General features: G+C 43.0%; 1 protein-coding gene across 1 annotated transcript in view; it reads left to right on the forward strand.

Annotated features, from left to right (window-relative positions):
* The window catches only part of PRKCE (protein kinase C epsilon), a 318307-nt gene that overhangs the window by 266180 nt on the left and 30275 nt on the right, over positions 1–21852 (forward strand). Inside the window, exon 11 of the mRNA XM_081188544.1 lies at positions 12530–12684. Within this exon, the coding sequence (XP_081044670.1) occupies positions 12530–12684 (155 nt within the window). The remainder of the gene's footprint in view (positions 1–12529; positions 12685–21852) is intronic.

Genomic DNA, 21852 nt, shown 5'->3' on the forward strand with positions numbered 1-21852 from the left:
TCCCCGTCTGTGTACAGGAAAGGATGGATCAGCAGACTTGGGGGAACCCAAGTACAAAAGTTTTTTTGGGGGGGAGAGAGAGAACCAAACAGCCCAATTAGGGCTTGGCATGCTCACTACACTGCAAAAGGGCATGGCTGGCTTGCTGGCTGAAACCCTGAACAGGAGCTGCCCATGCTGCAATATTTTCTTGGAAGTCCAACTAACTGTATATACCCATGTTGTAAGTGCTCATTTCCCCATCCCACTATTTTCTGTTAAGATTCTTGTTGTGTGGCATGGAAGCACACAATGCATTGTGGGTACGACACGTGGAACATTGGTTGGAATCTATATCCCATGTTCACTTCTTTCCATTCCCAAAGCAGATAATAGCAGGAAGTACCACATTTTAAAAATTGGTTGGTTGGCTGGCTGGTTTTTGTAAAATTAAGATAATTAAACAACATATACATTATAAAAAAATTCCTTCCAGTAGCACCTTAGAGACCAACTAAGTTTATTATTGGTATGAGCTTTCGTGTGCATGCTACTGGAAGGAATTTTTTTATTTTGTTTTGACTACGACATGGCTACCAACATGGCTACCTACCTGTAACTAGAACATCTACACTATAAAGTTGGACTAAATGGGAAGAATTCCACTGCAGAGCTGAAATATCTGAAGGTGTTGGAAGCATCCTAACTGAGTGGACGGTCCCTGCTTCCAGCTTCTAGATCCTTTATTGTTTGTTATTTAGGTATGTATTTTTGTGCTTTTGTATTTCAAGCCGCCCTGTGATCTTTGGATGAAGGACGGTATAAAAATTCAATTAATAATAAAGCCAGCAAAAACTACTGAACCACCAAGACTAATAAGAGTGCATAATGGTTGTGCTATACTTTTTAAAAGAGAGAGAAATGAAATAGATGAAATAGCATAAAAAAACCCAAATAGAATAATTAAATAAAAGCAATGATTTTTCGAGATCTGGGCAGAGGTATAAGGATACTTAAATCTATTATACAATAGTAATTTTTCCTGAATAAGCTTCATGGCATTAGTAACTGTTAGAAAAGGGCTGCATTCCCTTGGGGTAATCTGTAAGGGCTACATACTGGTGGTAGGAGAAGCCAGAATCCATGGTGGGTGGAGCCTAAACCAAAGTGTGCGGGTCCAAAGCCGAAAGTGAGTGGATGCCCACTTTTATCTCTCTATGCCCCCCCTTTATCTTCTATGAAATTTAAACCAAAGGCTGCAGGTTGCCCACCACTGCCTTGCTTATTACTCACGAGTAGGGCGACTTGCATGAGATTTCCGCCTTAGTACATTCCAACCATTTCTTTCCTGCTAACTTTCCATCCCAGCGGGATTTATCTGACCAGTCACAAAGAAATCTGGCTTTATGGAAATTGAACGGATTTCATGCTATTCGGAACACTGCGTCCAAATTAATTGTGCAAATAAGCTCTTTCTTAGACCCGGGGCAGAGTTTGCGACCCAACAGTATTTTTTTCTACATTTTCCATTCAAGATGATCACAGGGCTTTTAGAAGTCTCCTGCTGCGTTGTGAAGCTGGAGCCTACTGTTGTCACTGGCTGACCTTTTCATATAAGTACATGGGAACTTCGCTGAAACACTTCACGTGCTCAGGAGAGGGGGTTCATTTCCTGCTTTTGCTAGCGAGTATCTGCACACTGGCAGTTTTGTTCACAGGGCCTAGAACTGCACGTGTGTAAGAGAAGCCACAAGCCCTAGCATAAGCTTGTCACTTGAGAAAAGCAGCACTGGGGAGGGAGAGTTGTAGTAGAGAAGTAGCAAGTGTACCTAAGCCTTTCACCACCCACCACTCCTTCACTCCAGCACTGCGACAGATCTATATGCAGAATCCAATCTACTACTGATTACCTATAAGGGGTGTTGAGTGTGTGTCTTTGGGCTAGTGGTGTGTTGGATCCTCTTCCATCTAGATGTTTCCCTCAGTTGTTTTTTTATCCATTTCTCTCTCTCTCTCTCTCTTGGTGGGTCTCCATGACCAGAAGTAATTCCCAGCTTTAAATAAGATCTCAATACAGCCAGACTAGAGCATTCAGTTCTCCTCCTCTTCCACCCATGTGGGAAAGTACAGCTGGAATAAAGGGTTCAGAGCTTTAAGCAACATCCCTTAAAACTGGTCACATGTAGCTGAATCCTTAGAAAAGCATAACAACAACAACAACAACAACAACAACAGTAATATTTATACCCTACCCATCTGACAGGGTTCCCCAGCCATTCTGGGCAGCTTCTTGTCAACACAACTTAACTTGCATTCAGTTCTGCCTACCCTCATCTACCATGTGGAGATAATAGTGGTAAAATGTGAATTTTGAGTGATTACGTTATTTTCAGAGCATAGCTTACGGAAATACAGTAAGCGTTGTATATCACTTCAATGGAATGTCTGTGTATGTAAACCTGAATACCAATTTACTTTTATTTATTTTTTATTTTTTGCCATTTGTGCATCTCCACGTAGTCTTCATTGATGGACTTCTCCCAAGATGGAGACGAAGCAGTCTGGAACATTAGCCTTGTTGTTGTTCAGCTCTTTCTCTAGTTTGCATTTAATATTGTGTACTAAGTCTAGTGTGTCTGTGCAATTTCAATCAGAAGCAGGAAGTGTTTATTCAAGCCCTAATGGGTGGGATAGTCGCTGCAGTTTTCAGTAATTTTAAACAAACTCCTTGAGCATCCTGTTTAAATAGAGTTAAGTAATCACAGTTTTTTTATGCCGGCTGGGAAAGAATTTCATACCGCCCCCAACCCCATAATCTTGAATCAAATTGCTTCTTGCAAGACGTGCCAAGGGCACAATGTATTTGTTTGGCTATAGTAAATCTCCCTTTTGACGGTGGCATTCATTTAGCAAAATTCTGTGTTTTGGAAAGGTTGTAACGTAGAAGCATATTAGTCGAGCCTGACACCAACTTTTCCAACGGGGACTTTGGCCATCTGAGCTGGGTGCCTTATCCCCTGTGATTGCTTGCCAAAGGAAGAAACAGCTGGATCGTTGTGCTTCAGCGCCACCGCTACACATGGCCAGATGGTGGAATTGCAGTTACAGCTCAGCAGGGGTCAGGTGTGCGGAGGAGCCAATAGCGTCCTGCCCACTTCTGACCAAGGCTTGGCTCCGCTGCCTGAGCAATTTGTTTCTAAGGTAAAGGCTGGGGTGCCGTTGACTGCTTGGCCACACTTACTTTCCTGGTGACCGACTGCATTGATTGTTTGATGGCTTGCCTTGTAGTTACATGCAAAGTATTGCCAGCACGGTGAGAGGCAGGGGTTGCCAATGTGATGTTGCTAGACTACAGTCCTCCTTTTCCCGGAACATTGGCCATGCTGGTTCGGAGCTGTAGTCCAGTAACACCTGGAGGCTGCCATGTTGCCTATCCCTGGTGTAGTGGTTAGAACCCAAGGGCCATAGCTCAGTGGTAGATTGTCTGCCTTGCAAGCAGAAAGTCACAGGTTCAATCCCTGGAAACTCTGGTTAGGGTTGGGAGAGACTCCCTACCTGAATTCCTGGAGAGCTGCTGCCAGCCAGGGTAGGCAATGCAGAGGTGGACCAATGGTCTGACACATCATAAGGTCCCTTCCTATGTTAGGGTTGGACTATAGCTGGGAAGATGCTGCTTTGTATCCCCGCTCAGCTGTGAAACTCACTGGGTGACCTCGGGCCAGCTGCACATGCAGAGCCAAAATTTCTTCTTCACAATAATAATAATTATTATTTATACCCCGCCCTCCCCAGCCAAGACCGGGCTCAGGGCGGCTAACAGCAGGTATAAAAACAATTGATTAAAATACAACTTAAAAACAAGATTAAAGTACATTAAAATGCAGCCTCTTTTCAGTAGAAACTCAAATCAAAAACTTTTTTGGGGATGAAAACATCAAATCTTCACCAAGGCCAACTATCCAGGCTGGTCCTACATGGGACAGAAAAAAGGCAGGGAAGTCCCCAAATAGGAGTTCCATCACAGAAGGAAAAAGGAAATAGGGGGAGGCGATCAAGTTGATTCCAAGCCAAAGGCCAGGCGGACCAACTGTGTCTTACAGGCGCTGTGGAAAGAAATCAGATCCTGCAGGGCCCTGGTCTCATGAGACAGAGCATTCCACCAGGCCGGAGCCAGTGCTGAGAAGGCCCTGGCTCTGGTTGAGGCTAATCTGACTTGCTTAGGGCCTGGGACCTCTAGGGTGTTGCTATTTATGGACCTTAAGATCCTCCGTGGGGCATACCGGAAGAGGTGGTCCCGTAGGTATGAGGGTCCTAGGCTTGTTGCAAGGATAGAAAGAGAGGGAGAACCATGGCAGTTATCTTTCGTCCCTGTGAACGCCCCTTTGAAATGCTTTGCATCGTGACGTAGGATCAGTCCCATAGGGGCATTCTCTCCCAGGAATGCCAGCAGCAACTAACAGCAGCCAAGGTGCTGCACAAGGAAGTTGCAGTGCAATTTTTTCTGTAAGAAAAGAAAGTAAAGAAAACCCTCGGCCACCTCACCTTTAAAGATAAGGCTATGCTCTCTGAAGTTCTTAAGAGTACACTCTCCAGAGGTCCATCCCACTTGAAGTTAAGTCCCACTTTGAAGAAAGGCTTTACAAAGAAATTGAAAGATAAATATCCAGCCGCCACAACTTTAGATGCTGATGATGCCCCCCCTTTTTTTTCTCAAGGGATGAATGGTCCCAGAAAAGTGGGGCAGGATATTCAGCCCAGCCTTCACCTGGGGTGGTTTCAGTAGGCAGTGTAAAGGCTTCAGCTGCCCGGGTCTTTCATTCTCCAGAGTTCAGAAATGCTTCTATTTTCCTAAACAATTGTGCTATGTTTTAGCCTTTGAAGAAATACTGCAACTTACCGGAATGGTTTCCAGGAGGGAGGAGGGTTGGAGATCTATTGACACAGTGAACTCAAGTTTTAAGGACTTGTTGGCATCGGGAAAGATTTCTTCACACCCATTTATATGAGAAACATTAAACAAGGGAAAAATGCCACTTGGGGAATGCTGATAAGTCTTATCTGCTTGTGAATTCTAGTTATGGAGGGGTGTGTGTATGATGCCTTTCCTGGTTCGGGGGTTTTGAACTGTGGGCCAGGGTAGTTCTTCGCGTCGGGGGCTGGCGGTGACAATGTTGCTTGCCTGACGCACAGCACGGACACACGTCTCAGATTTGAAAGTGGGAAACACATTGCGTGATTTATTCCTGCTCCGTGGTGTTTCAGCTAATCAAGCTGTCTTCACATGGCTGACAGGCCGCCCAGCTCTCAGAAACGTACTTGAGAGTCTCGCTTGGGTTTCTAGCTATCCCTGCACATGCCCTCTTCCTCGCTACTAAGTGTGCTTTTCGTCACAACCGTAATCTAATACAGCGTTATTAAATTAAAAAGTGGAAAAACAAATAAAGAAAAGGAAGGGCAGCTTAGGTTCTGTTAGAATTCAGGGGGAGGTGGGAAGGGAAGGATATTCTTTATGCAGACGGACAGTGAACGTTTCTCAGGCTGAAAACAATGCATGAAAGACATTACCTTTTTGTCTGGTATTTATGTGAAGTTTCATCAGCCCGTTGATGGTATCTCTGCGTGTGTAAACAGAGAAGGGTTAGTGGACAGTCTTGGGGGAAAGCAAAACCAATTGGCACGGATATTTATTCCTCCTTGCAGGAAGCGGTTGGTCATCACTCATAAATTCTCCTTAGGAGTGCCCATCTCCATTCTTGGTGGTTTACATTTAGGGAGTCCTGGAAGCAATGATAATGTGCTCCACGCTTTTCTCATGGGTGAGGAGGTGGTCACGCTAGGGGCAATCAGCCCATTTCCATTCCTTGTCAGTTTTGCAATCCCATTTCTTGTGGGTTAAAAAAATAAATAAGGAGGGAATCACTTTTAAATGACACACACTTTCTCCTAAAGTATGCATTTTGTATGCATTCTCCCCTTAAAGTACAGTGGTACCTCAGGTTAAGAACTTAATTCGTTCTGGAGGTCCGTTCTTAACCTGAAACTGTTCTTAACCTGAGGCACCACTTCAGCTAATGGGGCCTCCCGCTGCCGCCGCACCATTTCTGTTCTCATCCTGAAGCAAAGTTTTTAACCCGAGGTACTATTTCTGGGTTAGCGGAGTCTGTAACCTGAGGCGTCTGTAACCTGAAGCGTCTGTAACCAGAGGTACCACTGTACAGTTTTCAGTGCATTGTATGCTTTTAATACATTTTCCTTAATATGCATTTTTAACGTAACTTCCCATAAAATGTGCATTTTGTGTACTCCACACACACACACACACACACACACACACACACCCTCCCAGATGAAACTGTCCGGTGAATTCAGAGAAGTGTGTAATTCAATTGACAGCTTCATTCTAATTCACGTATCATTGCAAGACTAGAGAATTCGGCCAGTTCACTTTAAGATGCAGACTGAGTGAATTTCTCCTCAATCCCTAGCACATCTATAAGGAGGCCACAACCACTGATGGTTTCAAGAAAGGGCAATGCATCCACAAAGGAGATTCTCCATAGAGCCTGATAGAGACCTTTTAACTCCCCATCTGCAATAGCTCTTTCGGAGGATAGCAGGAGATTCTTAATCTCAGGGTCATGGGTTTGAGCCCCAAGTTGGGTAAAAGGTTCCGGCATTTCAGGGCTGTTGGACTAGATGACCCTTATGGTCCCTTCCAACTCTGCAATGTTATGATTTTAAGAACTGTTGAGGGATATTATATACATATATATATATATATATATATATATATATATATATATATAGGCTATATATATATAGGCTATATATATATATATATATATATATATATATATATATATGCTATATATATATAGGCTATATATATAGCCTATATATATATATATATATATATATATATATATATATGCTTTCGTAGATTTTCACGGGTACAGGAATACAGGAATGCAGGTTTTGTTGTCTTCGGGTGTCTTCCCGTGTAAGAGTTGGGGTGTCTAGGCGACGTTTCGACGAGGTCTCACTCGTCATCTTCAGGCTGGTGCTTTCGGCTTCTTGTTACTGGAACAGAGCAGGATCTCAGTGTTTGAGTTCCTATAAATACTGTTGAGGGGGTGTGGTGTATAGCCTCCAACGTTCTGGGCAGAGAGGAAGTTCCCAGGTTAGTGTGCCTTTTCTTCTTTTGTTCATTAATTACTTGAGGGATATCTTGAGAGATTTCTTGAGTGATATACTGAGTACCATTTAGGAGGGTCATTAGGTGTGGATTAGTTGCTAAAGCTTTCGTGTCTTGACCTCTTGAGCTTGTGAAGAGGTTTTTTTTCTGAGAAGATGGCTGTACTGCACTTAGTTGTGCTCTGGCTTGGCTTCGTGTATAGGGGCGAGCTGTGGTTTTGTGCCCTGTGCCAGCCCGATCTGTGTAGGGATTGCAGGGATGCTGCTCCGGATGCTGCACCCCCCTGCAATCCCTACACAGATCGGGCTGGCACAGGGCACAAAACCACAGCTCGCCCCTATACACGAAGCCAAGCCAGAGCACAACTAAGTGCAGTACAGCCATCTTCTCAGAAAAAAAACCTCTTCACAAGCTCAAGAGGTCAAGACACGAAAGCTTTAGCAACTAATCCACACCTAATGACCCTCCTAAATGGTACTCAGTATATCACTCAAGAAATCTCTCAAGATATCCCTCAAGTAATTAATGAACAAAAGAAGAAAAGGCACACTAACCTGGGAACTTCCTCTCTGCCCAGAACGTTGGAGGCTATACACCACACCCCCTCAACAGTATTTATAGGAACTCAAACACTGAGATCCTGCTCTGTTCCAGTAACAAGAAGCCGAAAGCACCAGCCTGAAGATGACGAGTGAGACCTCGTCGAAACGTCGCCTAGACACCCCAACTCTTACACGGGAAGACACCCGAAGACAACAAAACCTGCATATATATATATATATATATATATATATATATATATATATATATATATATATATAAACCTGCATTCCTGTACCCGTGAAAATCTACGAAAGCAAATATCTCTCATATATATATATATATATATATATATATATATATATATATATATATAGGCCATATATATATATATATATATATATATATATATATATATGTGTGTTAATCGCCAACGGATACCAACAAAACAGGGTTACGAAGCTAATCCAAAAAGAAACACCCCCCAAAAACCAAGACACAGAAGAAAACAATGGCATGGCCCTCCTTCCTTATATCAAGGGCACTACAGATAAAATTAGCAAAATCCTCCATAAACACAATATCAAAACAGCCTTTTGCACCAACCAAAAAATAGCCAATATCCTCAGAAACCCAAAAGATAAAATCCAGTTAGAAAACCATGGGGTCTATGAAATACCCTGCAAAGTCTGCCCAGCCACGTACATTGGACAAACAAACAGACGAATAAATGCACGTATCGCAGAACACAAGAATGCCGTCAAAAAAGAAGAAAAAACTTCCTCTCTTTACCAACACATGAAAGAAACAGGACACGAAATTAATTTTGCAGATTCCAAATTGCTCTTTAACATGGAACATCACCACAAGAGAATAATCATGGAAGCCATCGAGATAGAGAAACACCCTCACAACATGAACAAGCGTGACGACACGTCCCGCCTGCCAGACATCTGGAAATTAGCCCTCCCCACAAAAACCGACACCAGAACCAGAGACACACAGAGCGCCATCTCCAATCAACCACACCAGACCCAAACCCAGACCCTCTCCACAGATAAAGTACAGACACCATCCAGTAGCCAAACCATAGTGGCACCTCCGGATGCTGCACCCCCCTGCAATCCCTACACAGATTTGGCTGGCACAGGGCACAAAACCACAGCTCGCCCCTATACACGAAGCCAAGCCAGAGCACAACTAAGTGCAGTACAGCCATCTTCTCAAAAAAACTCTTCACAAGCTCAAGAGGTCAAGACACGAAAGCTTTAGCAACTAATCCACACCTAATGACCCTCCTAAGTGGTACTCAGAATATCACTCAAGAAATCACTCAAGATATCCCTCAAGTAATTAAGGAACAAAAGAAGAAAAGGCACACTAACCTGGGAACTCCCTCTCTGCCCAGAACGTTGGAGGCTATACACCACACCCCCTCAACAGTATTTATAGGAACTCAAACACTGAGATCCTGCTCTGTTCTAGTAACAAGAAGCCGAAAGCACCAGCCTGAAGATGACGAGTGAGACCTCGTCGAAACGTCGCCTAGACACCCCAACTCTTACACGGGAAGACACCCGAAGACACCAAAACCTGCATTCCTGTACCCGTGAAAATCTACGAAAGCATATATATATATATATATATATATATATATATATATATATATATATATATATATATATATATATAGAAAGGCTTTGTTTCCAAGGGGAGGCCCGTTACCTCTTTTTCCCCTCTATCTCAAACGGTTTTAATTTTATAGTACTTCAAAATTTCATGAAATCTGCGGCGCCTGTCCGTCTTGAGACCCTCGGCACATGTACATTTTATTCTTTTTCTCCATAACCAATGATCAGATCTCTTTGAAATTTTACACAGAGCTCGATAAGAGGATGAGGATTTCAGGAAAAATTACATCAGCACTCAAAATATTTTATAAATGCCTGAAAAAAATATAAATGTACTTTTTTGGGTGGAAAATGATGTGACATATTTCATTTGTGTACTGCATTGATGAAGACCTCCCCATAACATACGTCCAAGTATCATTTAAGTTCAAAATTGTGGTCATTTTTTAACACCGTACCGTAAAGCAGCCCTGGGAACTCCTGAATTGCATAACCCACAATAAGAGGAAAGTTCACAAACAAAATAATTGCAGATTAATCCCCCTTTTGGCAAGTCTGAAATGAGAACAAGAAAATGTTCTCTGTAAAGCCAATGCACCCTGATAAGTAATTAATTTTATTTAAAACTGTTTTCCTTCTGTTTTTGGTTTTTGGTTGTGGTTTTTTTACTGTCACATTACAACCGGCTATTTTAAAGTCAAGGAGACAAAAAAGTGGGGGCTGGAAATGGCCTGGAAAACTTGTCTGTTGTTGTTGCTACCAAGCCAAATCAGGCCTTTACTGTGAGCCTCTCAGCCTTGTTTTCTGGCCCAGAGGCACAACCATCCTGAGTTTTTGGGCAGTGCCAGGCAGACAGTAGAAGCTGGAGGGTTAATATTGAGCCTCTGAGGAGTTGCATTCAGCTTGCTGGATCACAAGTGGTACAGGCGTGGTCTGTAGTGATAGTGATTGGCTGAACTGCCCTGACATCAAAGAGGTGTAGCTTCTAGGGCTGCCTTTGGCTGAGCTGCTGGTATCCTACTGATGGGCAAGGCTGGCCTGTAGGGACTAGGGAAGGAGGAGTCAAGAGGACTAGGAAAAGAGCAGCCATGGGTATAAGAAGACAGCCAACTCATGGACGCAAGGAGAAGATGAAGGCTGGGATGCTGAGAGGAGCAGAGGCAAGAGCAAACGTGTAGAAAATGGACAGAAGAGGAAAAGTGTGCCTGCTGCCCAGAAAGCCTGATTTTTTTTCATGCTGGTTTTAAATAGTTATCCAAATCTCTGGCAGTAAGCCTTGCTAGTCCATTATAAAATTGTCTCATTATCAACCATGGCCTATATCATGGGTAGGCAAACTAAGGCCCAGGGGCCGGATCCGGCCCAACCACCTTCTAAATCTGGCTCACGGACGGTCCGGGAATCAGCGTGTTTTTACATGAGTAGAATGTGTCCTTTTGTTTAAAATGCATCTCTGGGTTATTTGTGGGGCATAGGAATTTGTTCATTTTTTAAAAAAAAAATCAAAATATGATCCGGCCCCCCACAAGGTCTGAGGGACAGTGGACCCTGCTGGAAAAGTTTGCTGACCCCTGGCCTATATGCTTCCATGACTTAGGCTCCACTTATCTGCTGGCTGGCTATATTCATCCCAACCTCCTCCTCACCATTCTTCCCAGATATCTTGACACTGGCCCTGATCCAGTTGGTGGGGGGGCTCTGATGTGCTCGCTGTCCGGAACTCTCCCTCCCACAAGGGAAGTCCTGTTTACTTCCGCTGAGCACTCTTAGGCCATAACCTTGTGGCTCTAATTCTGTAGTCCAAGGAAAATGCCCATGAATGCACAGAGCAATTCCCTCCTCCCCTGAGCGAGGGTGGGAAGCCCCTGCATGCTCTGGGCTCTGGGCCTCACCCCTGGACTTCAGCCCTGCAACTAGCGATCATTCGTGCTTTTAATCCTTGGACTTTAAGGGTTCTTTCACAACTACCTCTGAGACATGGGTAGGCAAACGAAGGCCTGGGGCCCAGATCCGGCCCAATCGTCTTCTAAATCTAGCCCACTGACAGTCCAGGAATCAGCGTGTTTTTACATGAGTAGAATGTGTCCTTTTATTTAAAATGCACCTCTGGGTTATTTGTGGGGCCTGCCCGGTGTTTTTACATGAGTAGAATGTGTGCTTTTATTTAAAATGCGTCTCTGGGCTATTTGTGGGGCATAGGAATTCGTTCATATATTTTTTTCAAAATATAGCCCCCCCCCCAAGGTCTGAGGGACGGTGGACCGGCCCCCTACTGAAAAAGTTCACTGACCCCTGAGTCTAAGAGTTCCCTTCTTAGACTCCAAATAGCATAGAAAACAGAGTCGTTTTTAAAATGAGTATATTCTTTGGTCAGTGCTTTTTCATGTCCAAGGTCACCCAATGAGCTTCATGGTTGAGTAAGGAACCAGGCAAATGTCTGAGGCTTTAAAGGACCAGTTGGAATCCTATTGGTTTGCCCCTTTTGTCACTGATTGTTGCTTATTTATAATATGCAGTACCACTTCTCTGGTGGTGCCTGAGAGCAGCACAGACTAGCATGTGCCTCTTCTGGAGGGCTGCCATAGTGGTGCAGAGAGGAAAGAACCTGCCTTTGACTTTCAGACTCCCTGGTTCCAGACTCCTCCCTCCATCCCACAGAACCTTGCTGTGTCTGCTTAAAAGGCTCTCCGTAAATGAGAATTTAAAGTGGCTTTTCTATCTGTTCTTGGGTTTTATGGGTGTGAAACCCTGACCCATTCCACCATTGTGGGAGCGTGGGGAATCTGCTTGTTTTGGCTTGTGAACACTCCCCTATGGCTCATGGCAACCGTCTTCACATGAATTACTTTTCATGGTGGAAGGAAACACCACGTGATTACGGGAGGCTTCAGCAAAAGTTCTTGGTAAATTGTACAGCTGGTAAATTGGATCTTTCAAAAATGAACAATAAATGCAGCAATTCTAAAGTAATACCCATCGTTTTTCAAAGTACTTTTTTGGGTCCTGTGATTTGCTGTTGCTCATTAGCTAAACCCATACATTCAACTTGCTTAAAACGTGCAGGTTTTCCTTTCTTTCGTTTCTGGATGCAGATCCTAATTTCCTAATGTGCCACGTACGTACAGCTGCGTCTTTGTGCGGCTGGAAGCAATCGGCTAAATAGCACTATTTTCGTGAATTTCAGGACCGCCTCTTTTTCGTCATGGAATATGTCAATGGAGGAGACCTAATGTTTCAGATCCAGCGCTCGCGCAAATTTGACGAGCCCCGCTCCCGCTTCTATGCAGCAGAAGTCACATCGGCACTCATGTTTCTCCACCAACATGGCGTCATCTACAGGTACTTTCTTTGCGGGTCTGGAATAAAGAATTCTTAAGGCTCTTGGTTTGATTTTGGCTGAGGGCCAATGTCTCTTAGCAACCGGATTGGCTGTTTTGTTTCTGCTTGCTTACACAGAACTTTTTTTCTTTCTCTTTTTGGGGGCGTGCAGGGGACGGGGGAGGGGAGGCTGTTTATCATTCCGAATGTTAACATCTGAATCGTCCCTGCAGCCATCGCCAGCTGTGGGTGCCAGTTTTGTATTATAAGACAAGCAGTGCTTCTTCTAAAAGCTTGGCACGCTGTGGCTCAGAGTTGACTTTGGTTCTCGGATCAGCGCAATCTCTTCAGTTTCCCCCCTTCTGCCATGGATTTCCTCTCGTTTCTGAACTCCCTGCCACTTCCTGAGTTTGTTTGTCCTAGTTGTCTCCAGCCTGACAGATATGGGATAATCGTTTTTGCGAGGCTTTGTACATGATGCCCTTTCCTCTTCACTAGGAGGGTGAGGGCTTGGCCGCTAACGGGAAGCACCTCTTTTTGCAGGCAACTTGAATTTCACATCTTACCGCCTCGGATCACCACCCGAACAATAGCAAAGGCCGAGTTGCTAATCTTTCGCTATGCCACAAAGAATGCTTTCCGGGGATAAATATTTATTATTAGAAACAGGGAGCCACTTGAGAAAGTTTTACCTACTATCTCTATGTTTATTAAGGACTTTATCTTGTCGTTTCACCCTTCCTCTCCTTCTTTTCCCTTAAAAAAAAGAAAAGCAACATACAAAAATTGGCAGCTTTTAACAACTTCAGATAAATCTTGGCAGGCGTATATGGAATGGGCTGCAGTGAGGGAAGTTGGCCGCAGGTTCATGTTTCTTCCATGAAGTACTCGAAGGGTTCAGTCCACAAAGCACTATTCACACTTTACATAACAAAGGGGTTTGCTGCAGATACACCCGTGAGCAGAGTGGCGAGTGCCGGAATGCATGAAGCAGAAACAGTAGTGCGGGGTGCATGTTCATAAGCACGCAATAATCTGCACTGCACATGGCTAAGAGAGAGGGTTTTCAAACCCAAATGACATGCTCCTTGCAGTCATCTGTAACATTCCACCAACTTACTCTTTTCTAATGAAAAGCACCTATTAGAGTCCCTATAGCTTTTCTCCTGAATGGAGAAAAGCTGTTGGGGAGGGGGAATTTTGAGCAGGAAAATAAGGGGTTAAGCACACATCCCTATCCCAAATCGGTCCTCCATTTAGGATTCCAGCCTCCTCCTGGCCAATCAATAATAATAATAATAATAATAATAATAATAATAATAATGGTGTTCTCCAGCTAAGTAATGCTTATGCTGGAGGAAAGTTTCCATGAAAATGCATGCATTTGTGAAAATTGCATACAGAAATGCATTCCTGCAGAGGGAATTGCATATATATTAAGAGAAAATGCATACAAATGTATACAAGAAATTCACACTAAAATGCTGGCGAATTTTCGTGCGTATCCAAATGTGAAGAACTGGACATAAGATGAAGTAACGAAGGAACTGACAGATATGCCCATCCCTAGCCACAAGCCACACCGGTCTTTTCTGTGCGACTGTGGTGCTGTTGACCTTGGGTGTCCAGTTTTATCCTCATTTTACCCACAGTTCAAAGGGTCAGTTCATTTGTGGCCCTGACAAAAGGGCTCCACCCCTGAGTTCAAGTCACCTTTTGGCTGGCACCGTCTCAGGTCTTGCATTCTTCTTAGTTAAAACACAAAATCAAATGCGAGAGTGGCCTTATCTGATCACGATGAAAACAAAAGTCACATTCTCAGTTCACATAAATATTTTCATAAAAAGATACATTGTTATATCAAAGCCCATCCTGTCGCAGTGTACCACCCATTGCTTTCTCGCGCTGCCTGTGGAGCTCTCCTTTTGTTTTGTTTTTTTGTTAGCTCCCTAAGTCTCTGCCCGGCTGCAGAAGGCATGAGCTGAAGGCTCTATATTGGTATCTGGCATAGCATGATCGAAGTCTAAGGCAGGCAGAACATTTCCCAGTTTCTAAACCACGTTAGAAAAATTGGGAGTGCCTTGCAGGCTCTCACGCTCTATTCTCTCCCTCCTCCTCCTCCTCCTCCTCCTCCTCTCTTTGCAAATTCCTTTCCAACGTTAATCACCGTGCAGCATTACACTTGCACCAGTGCTAACACTAATCATCATTTGCTTCATCATTTAGGAATCTCCTTTTACATATGCATCTCCTGCACAACCTATTCCAACGTTAGAAGGAGCGCTAGGCAATATCCCCTCTTTTAAAAAATCATTCAGATACTGATACAGTGGTACTTCAGGTTACATACGCTTCAGGTTACATACACTTTAGGTTACATACGCTTCAGGTTACAGACTCTGCTAACCCAGAAATAGTGCTTCCGGTTAAGAACTTTGCTTCAGGATGAGAACAGAAATCGTGCTCCGGCGGCGCCAGCAGGAGGCCCCATTAGCTAAAGTGGTACCTCAGGTTAAGTACAGTTTCAGGTTAAGAACGGACCTCCGGAACGAATTAAGTACTTAACCTGAGGTACCACTGTACTGTTTAGATGTACAGCTTCTACAACTGAAGATTTGCATACATATCACAAAACAACTAAAATGGCTTTTAAAACTGAACAGAAGAAATTACTAAATATAGTTTTAAAAATCAACATCTTTAAGGCAAATGCCTTTTCTTTCAGCTGGAAAATGCATGTTGGAACAAAAGTGTCTTCAATTGTTTTCTGGAAAATACAGATAATGGGCACCTGTCATATTTTGACAGCAACGCTGTTCCACAGAAGAGGGGCAGCCACAGTGGAAGCCCTGCTCCAACGAACTCCAGAGCAGCAAATCATTTGGCATCATTTGTGATGTCTGGCGATTGACAGGTGGGTGGAAACCGCACCCCCGTCTGTGAAATTTGGCCTGTGAGGCAGATCATGATAAAAGGCTCCCCACCCCTGCACTGTAACCACAATCAATGCTGAAAACATGAAGCATGGGGAATTCAGACATGTTGACTAAACCATGGTTTGGGCACTACATCTGAACTAGCCTAGATGGCATTTGAACTAGAGTTTTCCCAGCTCACAGAACCTAGCTCCTACTGAGCTTATTGGAAAGGTGAAAATAATTTCACTGGAAGAACGTGAAGCATTTCTAATCATGAATGGTCACCTATACAACGTAAGCAGAGCCTTGACCTTAGCAGTGGGATAGTGGGGTAGGCCTTTTGTTATCATGAGAAAGAGAGAGACAGTCAGAAACCGGCCGAAAAGCATGCCAAGTTTACATTCCTGAGGGGGCAGCCGTTTTCCTGCAGAGTTTGTAGGAAGGGGACCAAGGCTTTCTGTCAGATAACAACAGCAAACTAAAGCCGCAGAGAGGAAGTATGGAAACAGCATTTATCTTCTGTTTAAATTGTCCATTATTTTAGATTCTTTAGTTCTACTTTACTAAAAAGGGCAAGGTGGGGGAGACCACACAAGCTTGTACTATCTTGCTGGGTTGAAACATATAGAGTTACGGAAATTATATCCTGCTCTTGAGCCAAAAAAAGGAGAAGCTCCCAGAGTAGTTTGCAGATCTGTGCAAGCTAGGGGCAGAGCCTGCCCTGAGGCTTGCCATCTCAAAGACACAGCACAAAAGGAGAGTAGATTGGGAGGGAAGAGGAAATAAGGAAACACAGAAATAAGTTCTTAGGTATGAGTTTGACTACTGACCAGCGGGGTTAGAAATGTTTAAGGAGAGGGGGAGACAAAAGTAGCTAATTTCACAGCTGTTGACAAAGTGTCCCTCTTTAAAAAAATACATATATTAGGGCAGGCATAGGCAAACTCGGCCCTCCAGATGTTTTGGGACTACAACTCCCATCATCCCTGACCACTGGTCCTGTTAGCTGGGGTGATGGGAGTTGTAGTCCCAAAACATCTGGAGGGCCAAGTTTGCCTATGCCTGTATTAGGAGAAGGTGTTACTATATGAGTGAAAATAACATACAAATATGCTTTGTATTGGAGGAAATAGTTTGCAGAAATTAAGATTGGAAAAACGAGTACCTGTGAGAACGAAAACAGAAGATTCTGCCATCCCCAGTGTGTACTCAGCCTCAATCCCAAGTTCCTCATGAAGCCACAGACCCTGCCCTCCAAGCAAGCAAATTGAAATGTCCACTTGCAGACTTCTTGGCTCCACATTACAGCTGCTTAGAGTCCCCCGGCCTTTCCTTACATTCGAGCAAGATCCATCTTGTTTATGGCTCAGTTGCGGGACATGGTGTTGTGCGAATGAAAGATCATGGTAGAGATCTGAGTATAATGAGGATTAAGAAGCCATTAAAGCAGATTGCTTTAAGTAACTACATACTGAAACAGTCCTTTTAGTGTGAAGTAGTCTTCTGCTGCCTAAACCCCTGAGCTGTTCCAATTCTGTTTGTTCAGCATGTGTTTGAATTGTTTTAAAAGCCATTATTCATCCATTAAACTGTATAATTTTCACTAGCTGCTGTTTAGTCAATAGACCATAAAATTGCCCTTTCGAGGCCTTTGGTATCAGGTAAATACATAACTGAGGAGTATTCTAAACGTGATCTAAACAATTGGCTATGGACTTCTGAACTCTCCTTGGCAGCTTGGGAGCTTGGAATGAAGGCGATTTCAGTTTTGAACTGATTTCTATACAGAATTTGGCAGTTCCAACCCAGCTGAGCTTTGCCTCTTGAATTGAGCACTTACACATTATTAGGTGCATGTTTGTAAGACCTGACTTACAAAAAAAGTGCAAAAAACAAATGTATTATGCATGTTAAAGAACCAAGCCCAATGTGGTACAGTGGTACCTCGGGTTACATACGCTTCAGGTTACATACACTTAAGGTTACACACTCTGCTAACCCAGAAATAGTGCTTCAGGTTAATAATTTTGCTTCAGGATAAGAACAGAAATTGGGCTCCGGCGGCGTGGCAGCACCAGGAGGCCCCATTAGCTAAAGTGGTGCTTCAGGTTAAGAACAGTTTCAGGTTAAGAACGGACCTCCGGAATGAATTAAGTACTTAACCTGAGGTACCACTGTATTCTGTTTCTGCATTTTGTAAGTGTTAGTATTATTTTTATGCAGTTTAATGTATTACTTTACGCATCTGTTTATGTGCTGTTTGCTTTAGGAATCCTGGAGTATATATGAATGCAATATTATATACATAATAATGCATATCATATGTGAGAATTGTTCATATTTTAGTGGAACTGTTAAAAATATATACGCATATACAAGATCAAGGAACGTATATATACTCATTATACTTATAACAATATGTATAATGCACAAGAACTGTTAAAATTATAGCAGAACTAGTTTTTTAAAAAATAAAAAATGCTCACTGTCAAGATCAAAGTGCAAGACAGGAATTATTTAAAAATCTGTGCAGATAAGATCAACATCAAGATCTTCAGAAAAGTCTTAATCTTACCGTTCAGAAGTCATCAGTTGACACTCTCAAATCTAACCTCCTGAGAGGTACCATTTGGCCTGAGTTGCCATTCCAGAACAAAAATGGAGTATGGAGAGAGCAATGGCCTTTGATTCCTGAGCTCTATATTTTCAGAACACATCCTATGTTTTGTGATTGCATATATCATCATCATCATTATCATCATCATTTGTATACTGCCCTTCATCTGAAAATCTAAGGCAGCTCACAGCATAAAAGTACAGTCTAAAACCACACAGTACAAAACAAAAACAATAGGACTTCCGGAGGCGGCGCGAAATAAGCAATGGCGGTCCTCTTTGCGCTGCGAAGAGGGGCTCCGCAGAAAAGGGTCGTTCGCTGCGGCAAAGCGACGACCCATTAAGAAAAACCACGAGCAGAACGAGCTCGTGGCCGTGGGATCCGGCGGGCACCTAGAGCGACCCCCAAAACGAAGAAGGGCCCCCGTAAGGGGATCCGGAAGCGCGGAGGGGAAGCGGTGCTGTGGATTCATCGCTCTTTCTGCGGGAGTGAAGCCGCGCGGCTGTTGCTGATGAGCGCCGACCTTTCTTCCTTAAGAATTGGATTCTAAATCATCTACTCGTGAGTAGGAAGAGTATTAATTTTGGGACTACAAAGGAAAAAATTTGGCTGAAAGCGGGAGACGAGAAAAAGGAAGTCCGTCTCCCGGTAGTGCTCAGAGATCAAAGGCAAAGGAATTGACAAGCTGGAAGCAGTGAAGGGGGATTTAAAGACGGGAAGTTTCATGCATCTGGCGGAGTTGGTATTGAAGGGAAAGGCAAGCTTTTATTTTTCTATCTGTTACTGTGTTGATTTTACTGGAGGATCCTCTTCCTTACTGGACTTTTAAAACTTTAAAAACCCCAGTCCCGGGCTTGCAGGGGGTAAAAAGCTTCTTTGTGGATACAAATACAAAGTTGAAACGGATACATAGAGGCATCATTGGTGGATACAATTAAATAACTGTATCTTGCATCTTCAGATAAACTATTGGGACAATATTGAAAGGGCTTTGCCAGAGGAAAAAAAAGTTTTCTTTGAGGACTATTGTTAATTTACTTAACTGCAGGAACTTTAATGGCGACTGAACTTTCTTTCTTCTTTCCTGAACTGTAACAACACTCCCTCTAGTGGAGTTTGGGATTTACAAATTCCTGAGAACCAACTTTGTTTTGGCTCTCTGTGGCTTGGTTATCTACTTTGAGGCCTGTCTTTCTCATGGAACATTTGACAGTTTGACCTTGAATCCAAAGGCAGGTGTGGGATGAGTGGTCCACCGAAGACAAGAGCTGCGTCGAAAGCAGGAAAAGGCCAATTAGTACAAACAACTCTGATTTCCCAGGCTCGCAGATCTTCAGTCCCTGCTGTTTTACAGGGAGCTGTATCCTCAGCAACAGCTCCATTTAAGGAAGCCGAACAGCCAACAACTGAGGATATGGCAGCAGGGGGATCTGGATCTCTTCTAGAGGAAATGCTACAACAATTTGCAATTTTGAACAAAAAGGTTGATGACCAAACTGCTAAAATTGACCTAGCTACATCCTCGATTACTAAACTTTCTGAACAGGTGGCTAAGCATTCACAAGATATTGGGAGTTTAAAGGACGCTACATCTGAAAATCGGAAATTGGCCGAGGCTGCGAATGAAAAAGCAGGCCAGGCAATTCAGAAAGTGGATGAATTGAAAGGAGAAGTAAGGCCGCTTCATAAACACGTCAGCGACCAGCAGGCCTACCTGTCTATGGTGGAACTGAGAAACAAGGAAAATAATTTGAGATTACGCTCTATCCCAGAGATTGAGAAAGAGGACTTGACTGGTTTTCTGACAGCAGAATTTTCTAAATTCTGGGGTATAGAAGAAGATACAGATTTTAAAATAACAACTGCATTCAGACTGGGAAGAGTTGCCAGGAAGGACAGGCCTAGAGACTGTTTGATCATTTTAAGGACCAAGCAAGAGAGAGACAAACTACTTGACCTACATTTTAATAAAGCACTTGAGATCCAGGACAGAAGAGCTCAAATTTACAAGGATATTCCTAAACAACTACTGGATCTCAGATCAAACTACACTGACCTAGCTGGGCTTTTGAGAAGCAACGGAATACCCTACAGGTGGGAGTTTCCACAAGGCCTATCATTCAACTACACAGGAAAGAAGATTAAAATCAAAACGAAAGAGGACAGCCAGAAGTTTCTGCACGACCACGGAGAAGACCTGCAGAAGGGAATAGCAGGTCCTCGGCCTCCACCTGAGTCTGGGAAAGCGCCAGCACCCTCGGATTTAGACAAGAAAGAAGGCACCCCATAAAGAGCAACAACAGATTAATACAGGATGTCTCTACAGCTGTATAGCTGGAACATTAATGGCGCGAACTCCCCGGAGAAACGCAAAAGGATTTTTCATATTTTGAAGAAGGAACATTTGGATATAATCTGTCTCCAAGAAACACACGTGACCAGGCTTCACAGGAAAGTGTTAATAAACAAAAGACTAGGCCAAGAATTTATCTCATCAGACAGAGTTAAAAAGAGAGGAGTGGTGATCTATGCAAAAGAGAATTTATCACCAAAATTTTTGTTTAAAGATGAACAAGGAAGAATCCTGGCAATTGAAATACAAACCCAAGGAGAAAAAGTTTTGATATTAGGAATTTACGCACCAAATGAGGGGAAATCAGAATTCTACAAGAAGCTTCATGAGACATTACTGGATTATCTGGACTATTCTAACATCATTATGATGGGAGACATGAATGGGGTGGTCTCTACCTATATGGACAAGTCACAGAACCAGAACCTGACCAAAGATGGAAGACTACCAAAGACTTTTTTCGAACTAACTGACAATATGGATTTGATTGATATATGGAGGACGAGAAACCCCCTAGGTAAAGAAGGAACCTTCTTTTCTGAGGCCCATCTGTCATGGACAAGAATCGACCAAATCTGGACAACTAGAGGTCTGGCACCTAAGACTACAAGAGTAGAAATCTGCCCAAAGACATGCTCCGACCATAACGCTATGAAAATAGAAATGAGATTCACTACTGCCGACTCCTTCAGATGGAAAATGAATGACAACCTGCTAAGAGATCAAGAGATTGTAAAGAAGGCCCAAAAAACTTTAAAGGACTATTTTGAAATTAACCTCAACACCTCGGTGGAAAAAAGAATAATCTGGGACGCAAGTAAAGCTGTTATGAGAGGGTTTCTGATACAACAAAATACGATTAAGAAAAAACTTTGGAATGGGAAAAAGGATAAGATATTAGAGAAGATAACAGCCGGAGAGAAAAAATTAAGACTAAATCCAAAATCAAAAGAGACTTTAAGAGAAATTAAATTTCACCAGTCACAATATATGAAACTGATCAACCAAGAAGTGGAATGGAAAATTAAACAAATGAACCAAAGATCTTTTGAATCTGCGAATAAATGTGGGAAGCTGTTAGCTTGGCAGTTGAAAAAGAGACAAAAATTAAACTATGTTACCAATCTAGAAGTGGAAGGAAAAAATATTCAGAAACCAGGAGAAATTAGAAAGTGCTTCCAGAAATATTTTAAAAAACTGTACACCCAAGGGCCTGAGGAAGTGGCTGAGATAGAACAATTTTTGAAAGATAATGGTCTACCAGAATTATCTCAAGAGAAGAGATCAATCTTGAATTGTAA

Source organism: Podarcis bocagei, assembly GCF_964188305.1.
Source record: "Podarcis bocagei genome assembly, chromosome: 3".
Lineage (NCBI taxonomy): Eukaryota > Metazoa > Chordata > Lepidosauria > Squamata > Lacertidae > Podarcis > Podarcis bocagei.